Source organism: Amia ocellicauda, chromosome 10 (assembly GCF_036373705.1).
Source record: "Amia ocellicauda isolate fAmiCal2 chromosome 10, fAmiCal2.hap1, whole genome shotgun sequence".
NCBI lineage: Eukaryota > Metazoa > Chordata > Actinopteri > Amiiformes > Amiidae > Amia > Amia ocellicauda.
The window spans coordinates 19,804,267-19,831,045 of NC_089859.1; the positions used below are offsets into that span (position 1 = coordinate 19,804,267).

General features: G+C 45.4%; 1 protein-coding gene across 1 annotated transcript in view; it reads left to right on the plus strand.

The window, feature by feature from the left end:
- The first annotated feature begins 893 nt into the window (after positions 1–893).
- LOC136760152 (uncharacterized) overlaps positions 894–26,779 on the plus strand; it is a 110,633-nt gene continuing 84,747 nt past the window's right edge. The window contains exons 1-8 of the mRNA XM_066715433.1: positions 894–1,080; positions 3,854–3,963; positions 4,259–4,405; positions 4,829–4,978; positions 6,181–6,278; positions 6,720–6,843; positions 8,297–8,401; positions 14,269–14,337. Coding sequence (XP_066571530.1) covers positions 1,014–1,080; positions 3,854–3,963; positions 4,259–4,405; positions 4,829–4,978; positions 6,181–6,278; positions 6,720–6,843; positions 8,297–8,401; positions 14,269–14,337 — 870 coding nt within the window. The 5' untranslated portion in view covers positions 894–1,013. The remainder of the gene's footprint in view (positions 1,081–3,853; positions 3,964–4,258; positions 4,406–4,828; positions 4,979–6,180; positions 6,279–6,719; positions 6,844–8,296; positions 8,402–14,268; positions 14,338–26,779) is intronic.

A 26,779-nucleotide genomic window follows, 5' to 3' on the forward strand; every position in this document is an offset into this window, starting at 1 on the left:
CACAGTACTAGCACAGTACTAGATCTTTAACATGTTAAGTGCTGTTCAGTATATCATTATTATGAATAGATGAATAATGAATTTCACATTAGGCCCTATGTTGTCTTTGCTGTTATGGGCTTTTTTAATCTCAGATTGCATTTTAACAGGCTCTGAAATGCAACTAAACTTGGTTAATATCATCTTCAGATTGAGGGACAATGGCTAAAATATAGAAAAACATATCAGACACCATAACAATAAAATGTGTATTGTTGTTGTTGTTGTTGTTGTTGTTATTTTGTTAATATTTCCAATCACATTTACATGACCACACCGGCATCAATACCTCATATTTGTCTACCTGTTACCCAGGATAAAGGGCTGGAGCCCTAGCTGTGCTGTTACTGTGAAATTTACTGTACTGAGAGTTTATTTAAGATGAACATTACACATAAATAGGTCTTGGATTTCTCATGCTATACACCGATTTCTTATCAGCATCAGGTGAGTTATTGCACATGTCACCTGACCAGTAAGAACCAATGATGTGTAATCGTCCTTTAAAAATGCAGTTGGCTAAGGAGAATATAACCTGGGTGAACACTCTGTTTTGAACATAAGTATTAAAATGAAGAGTTTTCCTTGCTCTGTACGTATACTAGGATTCTGAATGTGTTTACTCTATTTTTTATATATATGTATAATTTTAGCACAGAATGTTATTTATTAAACAATATTTTTCGTTGTTTTTCGTTTTATATATTGTATTTAATTTTCTATGCCACATTTCGTCTAATGTGATGTTTTATCTGGTCTATGTGTACATCTTATTATCACTCAAGATGGCTGACACCTGTTCACGCAAGCTAAGTAGGACGGTGGCTCTAGTAGGAAGTTTGTCCCTTTGCGCATCCCGTAGCAGCTGAAGTACACGCTTTTTTTTGTAATTTACTACTCGGGTAGTGAAACGCTGAGCATTTACAGCTCGTCCTCACATCACGGTTATAACACACGGGGGGCAATATAACGTAATGGGAGGACAAGCTAAAGGCAAGAAGACAAACAAAAGTAAACGGAAATCAAGGAACGGAAGCGGAGGTGAGTTAAATCTAAGTTCACTGCTGTGTGTGTGGGACATGTGACGCACAGATCGGCAGCATGGTGCTGTTCATGGGGCAGAACCGGACAGCTGTTTTGGGAGAGGTGCACAGCTGTATTGAGCACACCCAATGAGTCGTGCTGTCTAAGTGTTCACGATGCTGCTGAAACATTCAGTACTCGCAGCACTTGTGTCTTTTTGGGTAGATCGGTCCCGAACAGTGCTGTGGATGCATATTATTCGTTTTCAAGTCAACATAACATGTTATAGAATACCTGTGTTTAATTATAACTACTGCTCAGAAATAACAGCATAGCACGGCACGAATTGAAGGCCGTGAATGGAAAGGCAATATTGCTTTCGGTTGGCCATGGGAACTCAATAGTTTCAGCTGATCAATATGGCTGGGCTCTGCTTGGACATTAGTTATAACGATGTAAGTTGAGATCGTGGGGGCGTACTCTGTCACAGTAACGGAACCTCATTGGTCAGAGTGGTTAAGGCTAAACTGTATCCAAACAGTGCTTATTCAAGTTATTGTGATTATTTCTTAGCAGACACTCTTATTCAGCGCGACTTACAATTGTGACAATATATCACATCATTTGTATGTACAATTACACCTCTATACAGCTGTGTTTGTACTGGTGTATTGTGGGTTCAGTGCCTCTCTCGGGGGTCCAGCAGCAGTGCCCCCCACCTGGCACTGACCCCAGAGCCCAGACCACTACCAGCCTGCTGCCACGTGTGTCAAAGGACTTGACCCTTTATTTCAGTGTTAACTACTGTTAGGACAAATACATACTTCATTAGGCCCAGCGTTTATGTTCGGAGCGCTCTAAGTATAGCCCACATATTAGACATAAATACCCTTGAAGAAATTACAATGCACACACTGGACTTTAAAGTTAAAGCACAGAGGCTAGTTGGCAACAAAGGTAAGAAAAGTTTTGGAATATGTTTTTATCAAACAAAGATGTATTTATGTAGGCTATGCATTCACTTTCTTGTTTACTTACTTACATACAGTTAGGTCCATAAATATTTGGACAGTGACACATTGGTAATCATTCTAGCTCTGTACGCCACCACAATGGATTTGAAAGGAAACAATCAAGATGTGCTTTAAGTGTAGACTTTCATCTTTAATTTGAGGGTAGATCCATAAAAAGTGGGTGAACAGTGTAGGAATTACACCCATTTCTATATGTGGTCCCCCCAATTTTAGGGGCTCAAAAGTATTTGGACAAACTAACATAATCATGAATTAAATTAAGAGTTTCAATACTTGGTTGCAAATCCTTTGCAGTCAATGACTATCTGAAGTCTGGAACCCATAGACATCACCAGATGCTGGGTTTCTTCCCTGGTGATGCTCTGCCAGGCCTGCACTGCAGCTGTCTTTAGTTCCTGCTTGTTTTTGGGGTGTTTTGCCTTCAGTTTTGCCTTCAGCAAGTGAAATGCTGCTCAATTGGATTCAGGTCAGGTGATTCACTTGGCCATTGCAGAAGATTCCACTTCTTCACCTTAAGAAAGTCTTGGGTTGCTTTCACAGTATGCTTCAGGTCATCGTCCATCTGCACTGTGAAGCAACGTCTAATGAGTTTTGAAGCATTTGGCTGAATCTGAGCAGATAATATAGCCATAAACACTTCAGAATTCATCCTGCTGCTTTGGTCAGCAGTCACATCATCAATAAATGCAAGGAAATCAGTTCCCCTGGCAGCCATACATGCCCATGCCATAACATGCTTCACAGATGAGGTGGTATGCTTCGGATCATGAGCAGTTCCTTCCTTCTCCATACTCTTCTCTTCCCATCATTCTGGTACAAGTTGATCTTTGTCTCATCTGTCCATAGGATGTTAGAGAACTGTACACGGTTCTTCAGATGTTTTTTTGGCAAACTCTAATCTGGTCTTCCTGTTTTCTGTTTACATCTTGTGGTAAACCCTCTGTATTTACTCTGGTGAAGTCTTCTCTTGATTGTTGACTTTGACACAGATACGCCTACCTCCTGGAAGGTGTTCTTGATCTGGCCAACTGTTGTGAAGAGGTTTTTCTTCACCAGGGAAAGAATTCTTCTGTCATCCACCACAGAACTGTTTTCCGTGGTCTTCTGGGTCTTTTGGTGTTCCTGAGCTCACCAGTGCGTTCTTTCTGTTTAAGAATGTACCAAATAGTTGATTTGGCCACACATAATGTTTTTGCTTTCTCTCTGATTGGTTTGTTTTGATTTCTGAGGCAAAACGCCCCAGGAACAAGCAGGAACTAAAGACAGCTGCAGTGCAGGCCTCGCAGAGCATCGCCAGGGAAGAAACCCAGCATCTCGTGATGTCTGTGGGTTCCAGACTTCAGGCAGTCATTGACTTTCAAATCCATTGTGGTGCCGTACAGAGCCAAAATTTGTACAATTGTGTCACTGTCCAAATATTTATGGACCTGACTGTACTTATACATTCCTTTATTTTGGGTGTTAATCAGCTCTGCAGCTGTGTCTTATTGTGTTGCTGTGATTGAAGTCCTTGCGAGTGTGCTCACATTGTGCCTCCCCTCCCATAGCTAGTTCTGTTTTTAACACATAGTGTAAATTGGATAACCAGTTTCCCCATCTGTTGCAGGTTAATATAGTGTAATCATTGATTCATATTAGTGTGCAGTTATGGTGCATGTACCAACGTATCCCACATGAGAATCTGACATTGTTTCGCATAGAAACCAGTGAAATCACTGCACGTATTTTCGGCTTTAATTGGCTTTGTTCTGTTCTAGACCCTGGACTTCCAGGTCTGTCTGGACAAGAGAGAAGGAAACTGAAAATGCAAGAGAAAGCAAAGAAGAAAACGGCTGAAAAATACAATGTGGAGCAGCTTCTAGAAAAGGTAAGATTGTTACACTGAAACCAAACAAGCTACAGAAACAAAAAGTGCACACACAGGTAAACGCACACAGCATCAGCCATCTTAGTGTTTTGCCCTACCTTTGTTTCAACATAGAGTGAGGATTAGTGAAGCTTTAAAGGCTACAGTTGTTCTAAAATAAACATGCATTTGGTTTATTTTATTTCTCCTGTTTCTCTGTTTCGGTTCAGAAACATGCTCGTGATCTTTGTATTCACTGTTTATACAATGATCTTAAAGCCCCTGTCTCTCTCTCTCTGCACTTCCTCCCCTCCAGATGGAAGAATACATGGACAACTTTGACTTTGAAATGGCCCAGATGTTTTGCCAGCGAGCGTTGGACATCGAGCCCACGAATCTCAAGATCCTGGACATGCTTGGAAACATCTGTGCAGAGTTGGGCAACGTGGACAAGGCCAAACAAGTATCCTTTGCTCAAGGATAATGGTGTCAGTGCAAAGTCAAGTGTCACAGCTGTGCAATCAATTCACGACCAGCGAACGCGTGCCAGGTCTACAGGAGGATACGTGTGTGGGGCCTCGACATGTTTACTTCAGTAATGCACTGGCCATCGCAATACCCTGTGTCCAGATCTCAAGCACTTTGGTCAAATAATATACAGTACATATTGTTTATTACCTTACAGGTCATTAAACTAAGGAAAGGAACATTTAAAGACAAATTAGTTCTTTTAAACCTTAAATGACATGCCCATAGAATAGAATTTGTTACTTTTTATGTTACAACTTATTTATGTATGTGTGTGTTTGTTGTGTATAGTTGCCTGTCTCCTGTGTGTAAGACATGGTCTGTGTCTGGTCTGGTTCCTGTCCTTGACTTCGCCCAGGTGTTCCTCCGAGCCGTGGAGCTCAGCCCAGACCAGGGCCACAGCAAGTACATGTACCTGGGTCAGATCCACACGGGCCTGGAGGCGGTGCAGTACTTCAGCAAAGGCATCGAAGTCATGCTCAACGCTCTGGAGCAGCCGGCCCAGGTGGTGAGTACCACCTCCTCTGCTCCTGCGGGGTCTGGGAGGTCCTGGAGATCTCGTAATGAATGACACTGATGCAGAAAAGCGAACGCCGGTACTTAAGAACATAAGAAGAACATAAGACAGTGTCCAATCGAGAAGAGGCCATTCACCCCATCGTGCTCGTTTGGTGTCCATTAATAACTAAGTGATCCAAGGATCCTATTCAATCTATTTTTGAATGTTCCCAAATTGTCACTTCAACCACATCGTTGGGAGTTTGTTCAGATTGTGACGACTCTCTGTGTGAAGAAGTGTCTCCTGTTTTCTGTCTTGAATGCCTTGAAGCCCAATTTCCATTTGTGTCCCCGGGTGCGTGTGTCCCTGCTGATCTGGAAAAGCTCCTCTGGTTTGATGTGGTTGATGTCTTTCATGATTTTGAAGACTTGGATCAAGTCCCCACGTAGTCTCCTCTGTTCCAGGATGAAAAGGTTCAGTTCCTCAGTCTCTCAGTAGGACATTCCCTTCAGACCTGGAATAAGTCTGGTTGCTCTCCTCTGAACTGCCTCTAGAGCAGCGATATCTTTCTTGAAGTGTGGAACCCAGAACTGTCCACAGTATCCAGATGAGCTCTAACTAGTGCATTGTACAGTCTGAACATCACTGCCCTTGTTCTCAATTCTACACTTTTGACAATGTACCCTAACATCCTGTTTGCCTTTTTTATTGCTTCCCCACATTGTTTGGATGGAGAAAGTGAGGAGTCCACATAGACTCCTAGGTCTTTCTCATGTGTTACTTCATCTAGTTCTATTCCTCCCATAGTGTAATTATAGTGGACATTTTTGTTACCTGCATGTAATACCTTGCACTTGTCCACATTGAATTTCATCTACCAGGTGTCGGCCCACAACTGAATATTATCTAAGTCCCTTTGAATAGCCTGTGCTGCTGAGATTGTATCTGCTGAGCCACCTATTTTAATATCATCTGCAAATTTAACAAGTTTGCCAACTATCCCAGAGTCCAGGTCATTAATATAGATTAACGAGAGACTACACCAGCCGTTCATTCAGGTCAACTTATTATCATCGTTGTTTTTGAGCCGTGGCAAGTATTTCCCCCCCGAGTGGAATCGTGCTCCCCTGTAGGAGTGATGCATCGTGGAGAGGGAAGCCCAAGGGCACGCGTATTTGTGCTGTGTGTGAGTTATGCTCCGTGTCCTCCAGGCGGCAGCGGCGTCTCCTGCTGATGACCCTGAACTGACAAACAAGGATATTTCGGTGGCCTTCTGCGCCGTGGCAGAGATTTTCTTCACTGACCTCTGGTAAGAGCTCCTCCACATTCATTACGCCGTGAATATTTATCACAGCCGGCCTTGAGATACAAACCAGGCGTCTGATTCACACCCCCACAGAAGAGGCGCACAGATAAATCAGGGCTGGTGTGAAAGAAACTTCCTGAACGGGAGCCCTGTAGGGTTAGAGCTGTGGCTCGGCTCTCCTCTCACTGTGGAAGCACTTCAGGAAACCATGAATTTACCTGAACTGTGACTTTATCTGAATACTGTTCAGTGTCACATTGTAGTGCAGAGTGCAGAGTCTATTAGACGTGTATTTATTGTTGGTTAGGCTGTTGAGATGGTCTGTCTTTTCAATTCCACGGCCCTGCAATGACCTATTATGTGTGAAAACGGGACGTATGTTGTTTTTCTGAATTTCATATGTAATATCGAGGAGTAAATGATCTGCATCTGTTTGCCCTGCAGCATGGAGGAGGGAGCGTCCGACAAATGCAAGGAAGCCATCGAGAAGGCCTTGCAGTACAACCAGGACAACCCCGAGGCCCTGCAGCTCATGGCCAGCTACCTCTTCAGCAGCGAGAAACCGCAGGTGATCCAAGTCTCGGAGCGGGACATGCAATTCATTATCTCAGTCAGTCGCCCATTAAAACTACATGGGAGAAGAATCGAGGACAGAAGCTGAGCGTGTGCAATAAAAATGCCGGACAATAAAATGCCGGTTGATGACATCAGAGGAGAGGATGTCACTAATGAACGACAGCGTTTCATCACAACGGTGTCATTAGAAACACACACAAAGAATCCCAGTCAATGAGTCAAGAGAGCCTGTTCTTTCCCAGCAACAATTTATACATCGTTAGAGCTGCCTGGGACATTAAAGGTCAGCACAGTATTCTGAATGAAATGATCATTAACAGAAAACTACGAGTATTAATGTATGTTTTTGATACGCTTTACTCTGTCTAGCTGTCTATCATTATCTTTGTGTTAAAGAATCACAGTAAATCATTAATACTAATTGGGAAATATCCTGCTCTTAACAAATGGTATTCCGTCGACCTTTAATTGACCATCAAAGAAAAAGGAAAGGATGAGAATGTGCTCTTGCAATAATATCACTTGTAGCCACAAGATGGCAGACTTGTGAAAGCAAACCTGATTGTTAATTCAGTGATGCAGATCTATACACATACACTATATATTGTATATAATTGTGTGTGTGTGTCTTCTACACTCTGGAATCGCCAGCGTTGACTCTGAACACATTAGTCTAAACTACGATTCCTGTGTAAACCCTGTGTAAACCCCGTGTTCCCCACGGCTTCATCCCAGACCGAGCTCCGCGCCGCTGCTGGCAGGGCTTTCTCCTCAGAGTTGCGGCAGAGGCTGTAGTTACATTTCATCTCTCCTGAATCGCTTCTAATCATTTCACTTTTCATCGCGGAGATCGTGTTCGGATGAATCGGGTAACCCCAGGGAATTCCCTTCGCCGGCGTCTGAAGCCTTGCTCTGAATAGCTGCTCGGTTATACTGTGATAGTCTGAGTTTGTGACTGAATTAAAAGTTACACATTAAAAGATCTGTCTTCTGTCAGAAACAATCATGCTCCCCACCCGGACCCACGAGTCCTATTGTTCAATTGTGCCTCCACTGTTCCCTCTGCCGAAGAGGGAGCCCAGCGTTGGGGGGGCCCTGCACAATTAATTGGGCTTTTAAGAGGCAGAGGAGAAATTAATTCTCTCTTCTTACAATAGTTTCACGCAGTCTGAATCAGGATTGTGCAGAAGTCATGTGACACTGCAGTTTAAACCACCTCTTACATCCTGGTCTTTCACAGGGTCTGTTATTGTTACCTGAAACACTGCTTGTTACAGGTGTGCAGTGCAAAACGCTGGGCCCAGATCAGAAAGCACTGTCGGAAGACCCGTGTAGTACAAACATGTGAACAGGACCGTGGGGCCTGGAGGGGGGTTTCACTTGGGCCGAGAGTCGCTTTGCCTCCTCGTTTGTGTGTCTTTATTGAGTTTAATTTTCACCCACAGGAGGGAAAGGAGTTCCTCATGAAGAGCGTGGGGTTCTGGCTGCCCAGCCTGAGACGGGGACCGGAGCCGGGGTGGCGTGGGGAGCAGAGCGACCCGGAGGAGCAGGTGAATAAACCGACACGCAGCTTCGCTCGACTCCACGAAATAAAACACAAAGCAGAATGAACACACACAGTGGAGAAGGAGTTCAGCTCCGCAGCTCAGCAAAGGCCTTTATTAGTTTTCCTTGGGTGCCTTGCAGAGTTGTTAAGTAAAGAATATTAATTACACACACAGATTGAATAAATTGGCCTGAGCTTTGGGGAGGTAGAGTAAAGCAATTCCTCTCCGCCGCTGCCTGCAGATAGTGGTTAGCATGCGGAGCGGCTCCTCGGCCGTCCAATGGATGTGAAACGGCTCTGCTGCGCCGCAATGTGCAGCTCAGACTCAACCTGACACACGCTGAGGACACCGCCATCCAGTCATTGAGGATGAATGGATTTTATATATTAAAACTTATAAGAACATAAGAAAGTGTTCAATTGTGAGGAGGCCATTCGCCCCGTCGTGCTCGTTTGGTGTCCATTAATAACTAAGTGATTCAAGGATCCTATCCAGTCTATTTTTGAATGTTCCCAAATTGTCTCTTCAGCCACATCGCTGGGGAGTTTGTTCAGATTGTGACGCCTCTCTGTGTGAAGAAGTGTCTCCTGTTTTCTGTCTTGAATGCCTTGAAGCCCAATTTCCATTTGTGTCCCCGGGTGCGTGTGTCCCTGCTGATCTGGAAAAGCTCCTCTAGTTTGATGTGATATATACATTATCCTGTTTTTCTACCTTTACTGCATCAGTCATCCAGCTTACCGGCTGTTTGAAGACAAATTAGAAGTTTTGTAAAAATCATCTGCATCAAGTTGGGCAGATCGACAGCGGTACTCAGACTGGTACACAGTGTGTCTGAGAAACACCTGCAGTTACGGAGCAAATCGCACACTTCTGGCGAGAAAAGCGTCTCCTGTAGTCTGGACTGGTGAAATGACTGTTGTCGGCCTTCTCTCGCCGACTCGCTGGCGGGTTTGTGAACTGACTCTTTCTCAGTCTGAATTATTGAGCACATCCTCTGTGTATTAATCCCAGGGGAAGAGCGAACACTAGGACCCTGCGCTGCTGGGAGATCAGGGATATATATTATTGTATTTCATTATATTTTATACACCTCAAAGTTTATGAAACACACTACTACACCGTATCACATTCACCTCAAATCTCAAAGATCTCAAAATGCCTCAGGTATTCTGTATTGTTTGGTAGTGCATTTTATTGGTGATTATTATTTTCTTTTGTAGCAGTGTGCGTGTGCGCGTGTGTGTGCGAGTGTGTATGTTGTAATAAAAGCATTAAAAAACACGTGTGCTGCACAGTTCATATGGAGGTGGTGCGCAATACTTTAATCCCACAAATGGCCGATGATCCTTTCAGGACACAGAACTGCAGAGTAAGTGAAGCATTAATAACAGCGATGCTTCGTAGTTTGTCGTTAGGCAGTGTAGTGCGCAGGTGTTGAGGCTCTGAGAGCAGTGCTGTCTCTCGTGTTGACAGCGGAGGGCAGTGATGCTCTGACTCAGACCCACAGCGCTGAACACATTAATGGCAAGTTTCTTTTTTCATGTATGTATTGCTGTTTATCTCTTTTTAATGATGGCTGTTTAAAGTGACCAGAGCCTGATTTTCTGGGCGTCTGGGACTGTGTTTTCTCTTGGCTCTGCGCAGGCTGGGTTTCTTCACTGAGGCTGGTCTGGATCGAGAGTTAAACAGGGCGGTATTTAGGGGAGCAACACTGTCATGGAAAATAATGTATATAATGAATATAAAATGTATATATTTAAATACATCTTAATAATTTATTCTTAGTCACTGAGAATGTTACATTATTGTTATTATTATTAGTTTTTAACATCCTGAACTCAGTAAATCAATTTATACAGCACAGCCAGTGTGGACAGCAGGAATCGAGTGTTACTGACTCAAGACTGAAAAGGAACCATGTGTGGATTGTGTTGCACAAGGATTCTGGCCCAGGTTGACTCCAGTGCTTCCCACAGTCGTGTCCAGTTGGCTGGTGGTGGATCTCTACTCCCAATACCTCGTCCGCTTCATTTCACAAACACCCGGCTGGATTGAAATGTGGTGACTGGGCTGCTGTGTTGAGTTCAATTCACTGCGGTGTTCATAAAACCAATCCTGGACAGTCCTGGCCTTGTGTCGTGGGGCATCATCCTGCTGAAGGAGATTCGCAGATGGATACCCTGCTGCCGTGATCGACAGTGATGTTCAGATATCCTGTGTCACTCAAACGTTGCACCAATCATATCAAGGGGCCCAATGTGTGCCACAGAAACAACCCCCACAGTGTCACACTGCCACCAGCCTGCGGTGTTGACCCCCAGCAGGACGGATCCCTGGACTCCTGCATTTTTCACTTTATCCCGGTCCTCTGTCAGTACCGGCATTCATCAGACCAGCTGCATCCACTGCTTCTTGTGTTTCGCTGACAGCAGTGGAACTCGTTTAGGCCCAGGGCTGCCATATCCCATCCATGACCTTGTACCACGAGGTGTGCGTTCAGATTCGCCTCTTTCGGCACCGCTGTTGGACTGGGGTGTTATTGGACTGACTGTGGCCTGTCTGTTTCTCTGCACAAGTCCTGGCCTCTGTCAGACTCTGTCATCATCGAGCTGTTTCCTATCACTGCTGGTGGCTGGATGTGTTGTGGGTGGTGACCGATACATCTGTGACACCGTTGTGCATGGAAACCCCATGGGCCTGATGTTTCTGACATACTCCTACTGGCGCGTCTGGCACCAACCACCATGCCCTGTTCCAAGTCCCTCTGAATCGCACATTTCATGGACATTTCATGGACAGTGGGGAGTATCTAATACAGTGGCCACTAAAAACAATATGATTTGATATTCCAGTAAAATACCAGATTATTCTTGAAGTTGAAGTTCATGATAAACAAATGAAGAAAAAGTTTAAAATAAATTTGCTGTGATTCCCAGCCTGTAAACTGAAGTTCATCCCATAACGTTTCCAGTGAAGACCTCGAGCCCCACTGAAGCGTTATCCTGGATGGCCAGTGAAGAAGGAGACTGCGATCATCCTAGAACGGTGTCTGTGAGGCAAAGAGGACAAGAAGAAGCAGCACGAATCCCTGAGCAGCACCGGATTGGAAAACATCCATCACGTGACTGCCATTGTTAACGAGAGTTTTACAGTTCAATTAAAGAAAACAATATCTCTCTCTATCTCTCTCTGCTCTTCGTTGCATTTCTATCGTGAGGAGGTTCATAACTCTTCAGAGCAATCAGTGGTTTCGTGCTGTGTCTTTGTCTTCGGCTGTTTTGTCCAGATGGCCTCATTAACGTGACTGCTTGAGTTTATATATTTATACTATAATAGTGTCTGAACGTTTTCTTATTTATTTCCCCCTAATAATACATATTTGTAGGGGCTGTTTGTCAGTAAAATTGGAAGAAACCAAGCTGGTCCTTTTTCTATGATGCTTGTCAGATTTTTTTAATTTGAAAGGGGGTTTTACTTTGTCGATTTTCTCTTTTCTCTTTCACTCGTTTTAAGATTTCGTTCTCACTCTGTGGTGTACAAGTGGAGGACCAGGGCAGACGGGCAACACCGGTGCTGGGCTGTGTTTAAATGCCATCACACTGACCCGGGAGTCTGGCTGAAGTTCTCCCCCAGTAAACTGCCCCCAGGGCCAGAGCGGTGCTGCTTTTCCTTCCGCCTCGGATCCTAATTAGTTAATTTAACTAATTAACCACTTAGCAGAGCCTCCTAGGCTCAGTGCAGTGCCTGTCACTGAGGATGCTGTGCTCATAAGCCCGGTGATTAAAGGCTCTTATAGGTGTTCTTCATTGGGATTCGGAGGGAAGTCCAGAAGACAGACATTTTCTGTTTTACATATTATCAAACGTGAGAGACGCAGATCTTGTGTAACCGTGTCACTCCACTGCTCTGGCTATTCTTAGACACCCTTGTGACAGTGGATGTCTTAATTACGGCTGATTACAGCTGGAGCAGCAGGTACACCTGAGGAAATAAATAAATGATCCTGTCGGCAGCCTGCAGGAAGGATCTCGTCAGATAAGTGTAGAACAGGACCATATGCATGATCACTGGGGGTTAATTCATTGCCGCTGTGTGGATCAATAAATAACTCCACACAAGCTGAGACGGTGAGAATTTAAATAATCAATGCACTGGCTTCATATAAATATATAACATCTAAAATCTTATGTCATTATTATAATTCTTTTCAGAAGCGCTACATTGGGTATATTGTCAAAAGTGTAGAATTGAGAACAAGGGCAGTGATGTTCAGACTGTACAATGCACTAGTTAGAGATCATCTGGATACTGTGGACAGTCCTGGGCTCCACACTTCAAGAAAGATATCGCTGCTCTAGAGGCAGTTCAGAGGAGAGCAACCAGACTTATTCCAGGTCTGAAGGGAATGTCCTACTGAGAGACTGAGGAACTGAACCTTTTCACCCTGGAACAGAGGAGACTACGTGGGGACTTGATCCAAGTCTTCAAAATCATGAAAGGCATCGACCACATCAAACCAGAGGAGCTTTTCCAGATCAGCAGGGACACACGCACCCGGGGACACAAATGGAAATTGGGCTTCAGCTTATTCAAGACAGAAAACAGGAGACACTTCTTCACACAGAGAGGCGTCACAATGAGGGGAATGTCCTCCTCTCGATTGAACACTTTCTTATGTTCTTATTTCTCCGGCTGCAGTCCGTTCCTCTGGGCTGTAATAAACTTGTTTTACCAAGCGAGTAGGTGAGAGGAGTCCGTCTCTGTGCCTAGACTCCACCGTGCGGCTGCGGATATCCACTCCCCGGTACACGGGCCTTTGAGTGTCTCGCTCCAGAGTTAACTACAGGTCAGCCATCAGATCCTGACCATTCACATGCAAATGCCGTCCCGGTGTCAAAATCCATTTTGCTGGCTTTGACTGCAGAGACGCCCAATTAACCACTCAGACCTGTCAATGCTGCACAGGTCTGTATGCGTCAGGGTTTCTGTAGGTTATGCTTTGATCTCAGACAAAGCCAGGCAGAAGGTAAAGCCACCTTAATGTGTGTGTGTATGTGTAGGCCTGTATCTGGGCTCTGATTGGCTGTTGGCCTGAGAGACTGTACTTTGAGATCAGCTGCTGGCATTGAGATGATGTCACCTAATTAATATACGAATTTTAACTTTATTATAATCAATATTAGTATAATTTTGTATATTCAGTACATTGTCATGCTGTGCTCGTGTTTCTTGCTGTAATTTGAAATCCCCTTAGCTGCCTCCAGTCGGAGAGTCTGATCTTGGTGGAGGGGGGGCTGCCTAAAATATATCTAAAAAATCTGTTGATTTTGTTTTGTTGCATCTCAAAAAGCTCAGCTGTCTGTGTTTTACGGGTAGAATTAGACAGAATAGGCCTCCCTTCTTCCCTCCACTGATGACTGTTCATGAGGAGATAGTGTCGTCGCTGGGCGTCGGGCTTTGAAGGCAGCGGGGGTCTCTGCCTCATCTCCTCCGCTCTTCATTAGCTGATTGAGCCACTTAGTCTCGTTAATGGGGACGATCTCGCCTCGTTTCCCAGCCCCGGCCGAGTGATTTCAGCTGAACTGTGAGTCGAGCTACTGTCCAGGTGCTGGGCCGCTGACTGCCCTGTCCAGGTTCTGGGCCGCTGACTGCCTTGTCCAGGTGTGGGGACCCTGACTGCATCCTCATTACCATGCTTCTGTGATGCACTAATTGTGTCCAGTCTAGTAAATCACCTCTCTGGAGTTGTGCAAAGGCGTCCCTAAGAAACAGCTTTATATTATAATTATTACCATGACCGTGCGCTCGATTCTACGGTCATTGAAATGCGATGGACAGATAACTATTGTAACCTTTGTCTCTCTTTTCAGAACGAGTTTCCTCCCTACGAGTCCAGGATCACGACGGCCAAACTGCTGATCGAGGCTGAGGAGCTCGAGGTACGAGGGCTGGGGTTTTTCTGGGCGGTTTGTGTTATTTAGGATGTGGAGAACAAAGGCTGTCACCACGGTCTTCACATTTCATCCTGACACAAGACAGGATTTGCTTTTCAGATTTGGTATTGTCTTGTCTTGAGTTTGGGGGGTGAACAGTAGGGCACTACTATGACAAGATCATTGAAACCTCTGTTTAGTAGTTTAGTACCCGGAGCAGGACGGTCGCTGGGGAGAAATTGGGAATATTCCAATTAACTCTGCGTGATTAATTGATAAGAACGGATTGTCCTCTTCTGTGTCTTCAGAGCAAACTGACTGAAATCAATATAATTATAAGAAAAGTAACTTATTGAATAGTCTTGTGCTGTAGTGTTGGAGAACGGTGGGGGGGCAGTGATTGTGTTGTGTGGCTCGTCTGTTCATTTGTATTCAGAGGGGTGTTTCTGCGTCTCCATCAGTAGTCCTGAGTGATCCCTGGTGTCTGAAGGTTGTGGTTTTATGCCTGGCGATCCTGGGGGTCCACAGGGCCGTGCGGGGGTCTTGGGCTGACGCCAGAGGGACTGCTGTCCCAGCTGGCCGGAGTCAATGGAGTCAATCTGACCGCAAAGTGGAAAGAGATAGAAAGTACATTAGCGGTGCTCGTGACGTTGTGGGGACAGATGTGCGATCACATACGGACGTTCATCTGTTCAGCGATTCCACCGAGCTGCTCTGGCGGCACAACAAACCCGCGAAGCACCTTGAAGTTGGAGAGCTTTCCTCTCTAACAGTAGACCGAAAAATATGGTTTCCAAAATGTATTTATAATGTATTTGTTGTCACTTGTAAAGAAAAGCTGACAAAAAGAATCAAGAGGTTTCTAAACAAAACCCAGTTCAGAAAATAACCAAAAACAAGAAAAGAAAAGAACCCCACGAGCAGGATAACTAACAGTTATCTATACATTCAATATTGGCACTCTATCACATGATCTCCACTCTAGCACCCCCACAATCTCCTCCACCGCCTGGTTATATACCCCAGCTCTATATGACCCCTCCCATAGAACAAACCACTGAAACAAAGAGAACTGTATAAAACACAAAAAGAAAATACATTTCATCGGCTCAATCAATACATTAGAAATACATTTAGAGTATCAGTATATACAACTATTAGTTAAATCACCAATAAATATAAATCTGTAATTTTCTACAACCACTTTGACAGTCCTTTCCTTGCTAGAAAACAGGTTCCCTCTATTACTGCCATTATGGGAAGGGAAAACCCAATATTGGCCCTCACCAAGATGGCCCCTGTAACCTCCCATCATTCCCAAACAAACATGGCCACTCCCACACCCTTGTTCCACCCAAACCAAAGAATAAAAAGTTACAAGGCTACTTTACTCTAAATTGACGCCTTCTATTTTGTCTTGGCCTTATCCTCCTGCATGATGGGTTAAATACAACCTTTAATGTGAACCCTTTTACATTTGTAATCTTAATTCTGTTGGTTCACTCCATCACAGGGTGTATCAGTGTGTTTTCTATTCAGGGTTCTGATCTTCTCTCAGTCACAGAAACAGGGTTATATTGTTATAAAAAGTTGAATCTCAGTATGTTAAATAGATAAATACCTGGACACACACACATTGTAGTTGTCTGGGAGACAGGTGTGTGGACTGAAACGCCTCCGTGGTTACAGAGCGGTGTGTCGGTTTTGCCATCGCTGGGCTCTATCTGTTTCTTGATTATTGCTGTTCATTGTTAGCTTTTTAATCTGTATAGCGCTCTGTGACGACCCTGCGAACGGCACTATACTAAATAACAATCGATTTATACTGTCTTGCAGAAGGCAGTTATCCCTATGAGAGACACACCTATCTGTTATCGAGCTGTTCATTGCCGATGTGTGGTCGTCCATGTTGGCCTGGGCCCATCTGAGCGAGGGTTCAGGGTTTGAGTCTTGGGGGGTTCCCTCCTGTGTCTGAACGAGGGCCCCTGTGGGTCGGTTGGGTCTCCTCTGGGTCTCTATGACCCGAGCACAGGAGCTCGGAGGAGGGTGGGAGACCGGAGTGAGCTCACAGAGAGGCTGAGTGATTGATCTGTGTATTTATTGTTGTGTTGATGTGGAGGACAGTGGGTTGGAGAGGAAGGTGGTTATGCATTATTTAAACTGTGTTATTTCAAGTGACAAACAGAATTCCTCAAGACTCATGTAATATTGATGCCAATCACTGTCAGCTGGACGGATATGAGAGGGTCTTTGTCTTTGGAGGTAGGAGTCTAGGGGTGGGGGGGCACGCAGGGTGTTCGTTTAGCCAGCAGCTCACAGGGCAGGTGGGAGAACCAAGCTGTGTGCCCCCCGTGTCCCTGTGCCAGGGAGTTCAGGAGAAACGGGACCCCAGCGAGGCCTGGCTCTCCAGTAGATTCTGAAAGCAGTTTGCAAAGTTTGTGTAAAAAGTCATGTCAGCTGCAAACTGCTTTCAGGATCTATTGGAGAGGAACCCTGGTTGAGCGCAGAAATGAACAGAGCGTGTTAACGGACCAGAGGACCATGAATACCTGTCACGCTGTCCTTGTACCGCCGGCGTTTGCTCGCCTAGAGCTGCCGTGATTTACAGCCATGCCGAGCGGCTACATGGGATGGCACCAGGGTGATGGAGGAGCACAGAGCTCCACAATGAGATATCGGAGACGTGGGGAGCAGAAGTGGGGGTAGATACTCCAGGAGGACGAGGCAGCAGGAGAAATAATGATGGACGCACTGCAGATAACGAGCAGAGATCCTCCCCGGTGCTGTCTTCACATCCTGGGGTTTCTTTTCTGTCCAGACGCAGGCAGTTGGTCAGCCCGGCTCCGTGCTATCAATGATTAGCCCTCTCCCACTTGGTGCTTTGATCATAACAAAACAAAGTGTCTGGAGCCCTGATTGACACGGGCTCTGGTCTCAGTTGGCACGGGGGGCGTGTGTTCAGCTCCGTTCTAGTGGAATATGCCACATGTCAAAGAGAGAACCCGATATCTGGCATCACTTTTCCTGCCTCTTGGCCGGCCGGTGCGAGATCATCAGCCAGGTCTGAACACGTCTCACCGCTGGGGAAGGTGAGTCTCTAACACTAATTGTTCCCGATGCCTCACAGGCTGTCGACGCATTAACAAATGGAAGCCAGTCGGTTTAAGCACCTGTGTTAAGTGTGTACGACAGTGTGTGTGGTCAGACCCCAACGACAAGACACCAGACCCGTGATGTGCGGGGTCTGAACACTCTTGCTGAGTTCGGAGAGGGCTGACGTCACCATAACAAGCTCACCTTTGCTTGATCTGCATCAGGTGTTCAGAACAAAAGCAACACAATCTGGCGCAGAAATGATCGCCGGACCTGCAGCTCGTTAATATATAAATGTACGAGGCCTCTGACGTCATCTGAGAGACATCCCTGATTGATGTTCCTGTCTTCCTGCTGGGATCATAAATAACAAGGATCTCATGCAGATAAAAGGGAGAAGAAGGAGAGAAACAACACACAACTCATGTGTGACCCATTGGAACATGTGTGACCTCGAGCCCAGGAGGTTTCTCTGGATTTTTACATGAGAGACGGACTGTTTAGAGAAAGACAGCTCTACTTCTGTCTGAAGTAAAACCTGCTGCTGTGATTGAAATTCATCGCCTCCAGAATTCAACCGCACCGCTATATCACGGCACATGAGGTAGTGATCGGAAGGGTCGCGTTTTAATTAGAAGGGGCTGCTTCTGTTAGCGATTAGAGTTGTGTGCGAACTGATTGAGTTGTGCTAGTGCTGTTGCGTTGCTGACACGGCCGAGCCCGGGAGCGATGTGGCGCTGTTACACTTTCATGCTCTCAGTTGTGAGCAACAAAGGAAGGACTGCAGATGAGTTCTTTGTCCATGGATGCTATTAGACTTGGAGTGTTGTGTTGTGAGTTAGTCTGAGAAAGCATGTACTTGTCAGTCCAGTCTTAGATCTCATATCAACCCTGGCCCAGTACCTGTAGCTTTTACTCCCACTCTAAATTCCTTAATTGGAAAATGTATGGAAACCACAGTTGCTTAATTGGACATTTTGTTTTACTCTTGTCAGCTGTTAGAACCCAAACTAAATGCACTTGGAGAGTTGTGTGATTTGTGTCTTCGCTCTTGTTCCCGATCTCATCGGCACAGAGCTTCCTGTCGAACTATTATTCTAATTGGACTGTTTATGCAACGTAACGTCTGTTAGGGCCGATACATCACAGGAAAGGAAATAAATCGTGTTGCTTTACATAACAAATGTGCGAACAGTAACGCGCAGGCCCTCGGTGTGGTGTGATGGGGTGGGAGCAGTAAACGAGCATGGCGTGGCTGTGGGGAATTGCGCTCTTGTTTATGGATGGAGCTTGTGATTGTGTGACAGGGAAGCATGTTTCTGCCGTGCGGCAATTTCTCTCCTCTTTAGAGGAATGTTTTACCCTTGACAGAAATCTGGATTTGTTGTCAAGCGAAGCGGTTAAAAATGAAGGGGCTGCAATATTTCTGCGCTGTCATTCATCTTCTCAGAGCCGGCACCTGGCAGCGGGCGCCTGGGCTGCCGAGTTCACGGGGAGAGTAGATTGCGGTGTGAAGTCAAGCTTATTCAGGAGCTCGGCTGTGAAGGGATCCTATATGCACTCGTTGTGAAGGTCTCGTTGCCGTGTCCTCCGGTCGTGAAGGGAGCGCTGGTTTGCTCTGTGACACGGGGCCGCTTTGGAGTTTGTTTGTAAAATGAATATTGTGTCTGTAGTTCAAGGACGCAATAACAAGCCAGCAGAATGAAAGCAGCTCCTTTCATACCCGTACGGGAGATGCTTTACTGTCTTAAGATGCCGTTTAGGGCTTTGCTTTTGGTGGCTGTTCAAGCGTCCTGAGGAACAACAACAATGCTGAGATGTGTGCGAAGGCAGTGCTGTGTCCTTGCAGGCTGAGCTGCTCCCTCACCTTCATCCACATGATTCTAATGACCGCGAGTCTGCCGTGAAGGGGGCCATATCAAATCAAGTTTGATTACCATCGATTAACCGTTTCCACACACACATACAGTGGAGAATCATTTAATCACAGAAAAAAGGAATGTGCTTTCAGAATGTGTTTGACACGTGTGCCTAACACAGTTTTTATTTATGTCCACCCTGACCAAATGTGTCCCTGTGTTTCACAAGACGAAATACAGTTGAAAGGATAACCAAAGGTTAAGAGTTTTATGCCCTTTTGACACTGAAGATGGTTCACTGCATTGTTCAGTTAATTGGTCGTGTGTTTAATTACTTCAGGAACCTGTTTTGCTATTTTGAATTCTAACCAAGTCCATAAGTTGTTGTGCATGGAGGTCAGTGTACGGTGCTGATATGATGATGACCCTCTGTTTCATTTTGCCTTGATATCGTGTTTCCTCCGAGGGGGATACTAACTGTGTTTTCCAGAATTAAGTTTTGCCAGTAATGTAACCTCCCTGTACTTGACCGCAGTCAATTAAAACGTGTATGTGTGTTTAATGGCACGTGAGTCAGTTAATGTATGTATTATTCTTGGAGGGGTGGTGTTCGTTATTGGAGCAGCGTGTCCAAACCGCTCTGTGCTCCCGACTCCCGGCTCCCGGCCTCTCTGTCCCTCTTCCTGCGGAGGAAAGCTCAGGATCATGTGACCTTCTCTCGCTCAATCTGCAGTGGTTACCCTCGCGCTCTGTGCTGACCTCTCCGCAGCTCCCGAGTGAGCAGGTCGCCTCCGATCGGCAGGGTTGAAGGAAATGTGTTTTTTTTTTTTGCGCTTTGTTTTGACCACCTTTCCTTGGCGCCTCTTCTCTCGCTGGGTTTTGCGGCCCTGTGAATCAGTCCACTCTCAGCTGGAGGTCTGATCGGACGCGTCCTCTGTTCGCAGACCTGGGCGGACGCCTGATTGCTGGCTGGTCGGAAGTCACCGGCACTGCAGCGGAGGTGGGCTCTGTGGGCTGAGGGATTCAATTGTTTGGGGTCTTGTGCCGAGTTCCCATAGCAGTGCACACCATTCTCTCTCTCTGTTGTACACTCCAGCTCCTACTCCACACAGGAGAGTGAGTTGCCGGCTGTAGCGTGGGATGTCTTCGGGTCTGATGGCTTGCTTGGCTGGGCTTTTGAGGTCTTTCTTTCCCACACTCTCTCTCTCTCGCTCACTCGTTCGCTTGCTCTGTTTTGTGCAGTGCGGTGCTGGTATTTTTGACGCCGTTTACAGAAGCACCGCGTGGTTTCCAGAGGTGAGGGGCACGGCCTCCCTGCGCAGGGCAGTGTTTAGTGATAAAGAAATGCAGAGTTGTCAGAGAGCCCAGCACTGTGTTATTACAAACTTAGTTTCCGCAGGGCCTTATAAACCTGCCTATGACACCGAATTAAACCCCATGCTTTCGGCCGGTCTGACTGGCTGCTCGGCTTTCTTTTACCTGCATGCCCGTCTTTAAAGTGATTTGCTGTGCTTCTGTCTTTATGGCGGTTCGCCCCTTTCCACATCACTCAGATCTGAACACACAACGCGGCTCACAGAACACAACAGGCTGCACCACGGCGATTGTAAAAGATGAGGCTTTGATCTAGAGAAAGATGTTCAGGTTTGTGTCGCTCGCCAGTGTTGTGCAGAAACATTCCAGGAGTGATTTATTAAAACGCAGCGTTTGGGTGATTCTCGACCTTGAACCATGGGCATGATGATTTGAATATAAAAAACATTATGAAACTAAATGGTAAAACCTTAATCCAATAGATATACATGTATTCTGTTTTGCGCACAAAGATATTACAACTTTTAAATGGGTCATTTAAGATTTGTTGTGCATTTTCCAGTTAATTTCTCATTACCGCAATGTGTCCCCAATTCAAGAAGATGGTCATCTAATGTATTACGAGTAAAATAAACTCTAAATAAAAAAATACAAAAAAATCAAATATCCACCCCCAATACTTGCCACTATAATGATCTAGGTTTTTAAAGTCTATGGATATTATGTTTCCTTTGATATGAAACACAGAATACAGTTTTTTCACTTCCCTATGCAATGGTCTTTTCGGTTTCTTTTTTGATATTATAATCGTAGTATTAATTTCACACCGGACTTTAATGGTGCCCTAGTCAAGATTTTGGATTGGCAACCCCAAACACCAGCCTTAAGTAAAGCCATGGAATGTGATTTATTATGAGAGTAAATGGTACTGAGGAGGGTCTAGGGGTCTTCAGCTACAACTACATAAATTATCATTTTTATATTCATTCACAAGTGGGCAATATTAGGCATAAAATCAAGTAATGTTTTTTAATCTCAACCCCCTGGACGGATGTCGGCCCAGGTGCCCTGATTAACTGAAATTGGTTGTGATTGTTGTTGGTTTTGTGGTTGTGGTGGCAGTTGTGATGGTTGTCGTGGTGGTTGTTGTGGTGGTTGCGGTGGTTGTGATGGTAGTGATGTGATATTCTACATGTCTGTGATCTTAAGAGCATAGCTCCACACTGCAGCGCTTCATGGCTTGGCTCCGTGGGGCTTAGGTGCCGATCTGTCATCCGAGCTCTGAGGCCCACACCGGAGCCCAGCGCCCTTGCGGCCTGTTCTAACCCACCTGAGCTAGGAAAAGGGCGGGACGCTTTCCTGGGGACGGAATAAGAGCTGATGTTTATTCATCCAGAGCTCTTGGACGGGAGCCGCTGAGGCAGAGCACCTGGATGCCTGGCAGTGTGTCTCTCTGCACAGCGCCGGGGATTTCCAATCTATAATTTCGCACATCTTCCTGTCACAGTGGCAGGTTTCCCAGCGTGGAAATCTGTCTCGTCGTTCCCCTTGGTTCTGTCACAGATGCCGCTGTTCACACGCAGTGCCGCAGTGCTCGGTTCCTGCTTTGCCTCCTCGGATCACAGCTCAGCGGACATCACGGCACATCCCGCTACATGGCTTGGTAGTAAACAGACTAGATTTGTAGGTGAGGCAAAAACAACAGCACTCAGTTTTGTGTGTTGTTGTTTTCACAGTGTTTGGTAGCTCAGTTCAGCTGATCCTAACGCAATGACCGGTTATGCCGTGGGTTTTGGGGATGGCGTGGAGGAAGTGCTGGTTGCTGTGTTACTCGGCAGGGTCTTGTCGTTGTGTTTACATGCTTGTGTTGCTGTGAGTTTTTCCGGCTGCCGTCCGGGCCTCCGGGTGGTGGCAGCTCACCTGTGTGCCAGGCCCTCGGAGCTGCAGCCCGTCTGTTGCCGAGTCCTCACATCGTTATAGCCCGCTGAGCACTGCCCCCCCTGCTGTAACGCGATCACAGCCTTGTCGGAGAACACAGGATGAGGCTCGGCAGGGGTCTCTCACTCAGATTCCAGCGGGGGATTGAGACCGGCGATACGGTGTGGGGTGTGGTGCTAACGAGGGCGTGGGAGAGGGAAGGACACCTGGGGACAGAAAAATAACATATAAAATAAAGTGTGACAGGTCTGACCGTCACGGTATCTGCACACTGTATCCGTGTCTACCTGTTTTGTAATTAAAACACACGGGTTCGGGCAGGCAGTTTGCCGAACCGCTGCAGGACTGCCAAAGTTTCTGGGCGACTGTGAAAACTTTCAGATTGTCCCCAGCTGTTTTCATCAGACATCACAAGCCCTTATAAAAATGAGATTAGCTCTGAATCAAAGAGAAAAAGCTGATGCATAAATCATCAAGGGGTGAGTAATGCAGCTCTCTGATGCCAGTGGTTCCTCTTGATGTGCATTATGATGATGAAAAGAAAGACTATTACACTAACAGACGCAGGCCTGTACATCATCCACTTGTGTCCCCCTGGGATTGTGAGGGAAGGGATTGTGAGGGAAGGGCGTCCTGGGGGGTCTGTGTGTCTGTCCAGCAGTCAGTAGAGACTTCGGTCTCATGGATTAGATCTGACGCTTCAGTGGGAAGAGGGATTTCCCCGCCTGCGATTTGCACTCGTCTGGGATCGCCTGATATTGAGGAAATCCTCGCAGTGCTGAGGGGGAAGTGTGGGAGCAAAGTGCTTAAACCTCGAAGACGTATTTCTTTTTCCAGGGACTTGCCTATAATCAGTTGATGATTTCTGTGATACTAACCGGTATCTGTCGAGCGAATTACAGTTAACAAAAAACAAAAAATATCTGAAGACGTATCAGTTGTCATTTGTCTTTAATTGCTGATAATTATGATTATGAAGAAGTGATGAGGAAAAAGCTCTTCTCTTGCCCCTCTGTGTTTAAAGCCATTCAAGGTCAATATCGCCACAGTCCTTGGTCTAACTGGTATCGAGATCCTCTCCTGCAGTCGCTCGTGTTAAGATGGGGGTGCAGGTTGCAGAGAGCGCTATCAGCTGTAGAAAGGGGCTCTTACTTGTTCAGACAGACCCTGTAACTCCACAGCCTCTCCTTGTGGACAATATCGCCCTCCTGTCCTCTCTAGCCGCACTAACCTGCCGTCAGCTGTGATGCTCCTGCTGTCGCTGCTTATCATCGCAGTGCTTATTCTCAGAGCAGCCAGATGTAAGAGCTGCTCAAACCGAGGCGCGGGCGAAAGGGTTCGTGTTGGAACGTGACTCGGGTCTGCTGAAGCCACACACGTCATGTCATCTCGTCCTGTGACAGGTCCACTGCCACGCAGACGAACCACTGGCAGTATGAGTGTTTTGACAAGTTATGCTTTAGCCCTTGTAGGTTTCAGATGAACAAACCCCAGGCAGCCTGTGGGGAATGGCTTGTAACGAAATACGATTCTTGAAGTTGTGGTGTATCTGTGATTCCCCCCTAGATCTTGTCCCTGTTTCTTTGCGAACAAAAACAAAATATGAGAAACTTCTCACAGGGATCAATGCCTGTTCATCCATAACTGCACACTGTGGGGACCTGGTGAGTTATCTAGGTGCCAGTCAGTTTTATTACGAGTTTTTAAAACCCTCTTGTCAGGAGAGTGAAGCTCATGGAATTAAATATATTAGAAAATAAGAACATAAGTTTACAGATGAGAAGAGTCCATTCAACCCATCATGCTCGTTTTGTGTCCATTAATAACTGATTAATAAGTGATCCAAGGATCCTATCCAGTCTATTTTTAAATGTTCCCAAATTTTCAGCTTCAAGCACATCGCTGGGGAGTTTTTCCAGTTTGTGACGACTCTCTGTGTGAAGAAGTGTCTCCTGTTTTCTGTCTTGAATGCCTTGAAGCCCAATTTCCATTTGTGTCCCCGGGTGCGTGTGTCCCTGCTGATCTGGAAAAGCTCCTCTGGATTGAGGTGGTCGATGCCTTTTATGATTTTGAAGACTTGAATCAAGTCCCCACGTAGTCTCCTCTGTTCCAGGGTGAAAAGGTTCAGGTCCTCAGTCTCTCAGTAGGACATTCCCTTCAGACCTGGAATAAGTCTGGTTGCTCTCCTCTGAACTGCCTCTAGAGCAGCGATATCTTTCTTGAAGTGTGGAGCCCAGAACTGTCCACAGTATCCAGATGAGCTCTAACTAGTGCATTGTACAGTCTGAACATCACTGCCCTTGTTCTCAATTCTACACTTTTGACAATATACCCTATCATGCTGTTTGCCTTTTTTATTGCTTCCCCACATTGTTTGGATGGAGAAAGTGAGGAGTCCACATAGACTCCTAGGTCTTTCTCATGCGTTACTTCATCTAGTTCTATTCCTCCCATAGTGTAATTATAGTGGACATTTTTGTTACCTGCATGTAATACCTTGCACTTGTCCACATTGAATTTCATTGACTGTATCTGGCTCAGCAGATACATAATCTCACATAATCTACAGCTGCAGTTGCATGTTCAAAAAAATTGAATAAATTATTAAGACATGATCTGCCTCATCTAAACCCATGTTGACTATCTCCAAGAATATGTTTTTCATTAAGATGCTTCTCTATTTTCTGTCTACTCATTTTTTCCAACATGTTACAAGTAATGCAGGTGAGACTGATTGGTCTGTAATTTCCTGGCTCAGTTTTGTCCCCTTTCTTGTGGATTGGTATGACATTTGCCATCTTCCAGTCAGTTGGCACATCCCCTGTTCTAAGTGTCTTTTGGAATATTTGAGTTAGCAGCCTATAAATAATTTCCCTCATTTCTTTAAGTACTGTTGGAAATATCCCATCTGGCCCATGTGATTTGTTTGTTTTTAATTCTGCTAGTCCCTTTAGTACCTCCTCCTCATTTATCCTGATCTCTCTTAGGATTTGACTGGACTGATTGTCAACCTGTGGCATGTTATCTGTTTTTTCTTTTGTAAAACCTCTGTGAAATACTCATTTAGAACATTTGCCACATCTTGTTCATTTTCCAAGATACTTCAATTTTTGCCCTTTATCTGTTTCACTTCCTCCTTTATTGACCTCTTGCTGTTATAGTATTGAAAAAACTCTTTGCATTAGTTTTAGCTCCAAGAGCTAATTTCCTTCTATTTCCCTCTTTGCTTTCCTGATCCCTTTCTTAAGATCTCTTTGTAGTTCAGCATATTCTGTGTATTTTGTTTTGTCTCTATCCCTTTTGTATGCACTATACACCATTTTCTTTCTCTTGATATTTGTTTGCATACCTCTATCAAACCATTTTGACCAATGTTTTTGGTCCTCAATTTGCTAAGTTTTGGTTCCCGTCTTAGTACTTAGTCCCGTCTCATGTTGGTGCATCTGCTGTGTAACTCAAGATGAATTCGTATCCAGAGGGTTTACCTCACTCTCACCCTTCGTCTCCGTGTGTCAGTGTGAGATGCTACATCATCACATCACCTTCACAAGAGAAGGGCTCTGGAAGACGGATGATGATAAAATGCTGAAATGAAGAGCTCTCGGGATAATCGGCGTCCTTCGGGTTGCCAGTGGCGTGCGTCTGCAGCCCGAGGTGATCTGAGGCCGAGGAACACAGGACTGAAAAGCCCGACAGGCGCCAATTAACTCGTACAGTGTCTCGTATTACATGCCACACGTGACTTATATATGGGTGCGTCCTGTACGACACCCTTCCTTTCCCAATATGGCCGGTATTTATGTATTAAAGGAGTTCAGGAGTTTGAACCGCAATAGACATGTGTAGTAGACAGTAAACTGGCCTCAACTCGTTTGACTAAGGGAATGAAATCACCGATATACGGGCCAGTCTGCTTATATATTGATTGATATGTGGATAGATCGATTATTAGATATATTGTTGCTCTGTGCGTGTTGACTCCAGCATGGGGTCTAGGAAACCGGCGCACACACAGCAGGGTGAGGTGAAGGAGAGCGTTTTTTGAAATAGATCAATTTTATATGCTTATTATGTCAGGATTGTTTTCCTCTTCTTTCCCCAGTCATTATCTATAAGACATGCTTAAATAAAAATAAGTTTCTGTCTGGCAGCTGTCTAAGACTGAGTCCTGTGTGACTGTGGATCTGTCAGGTGAGAGAGAGAGAGAGAGAGAGAGAGAGAGAGAGAGAGAGAGAGAGAGAGAG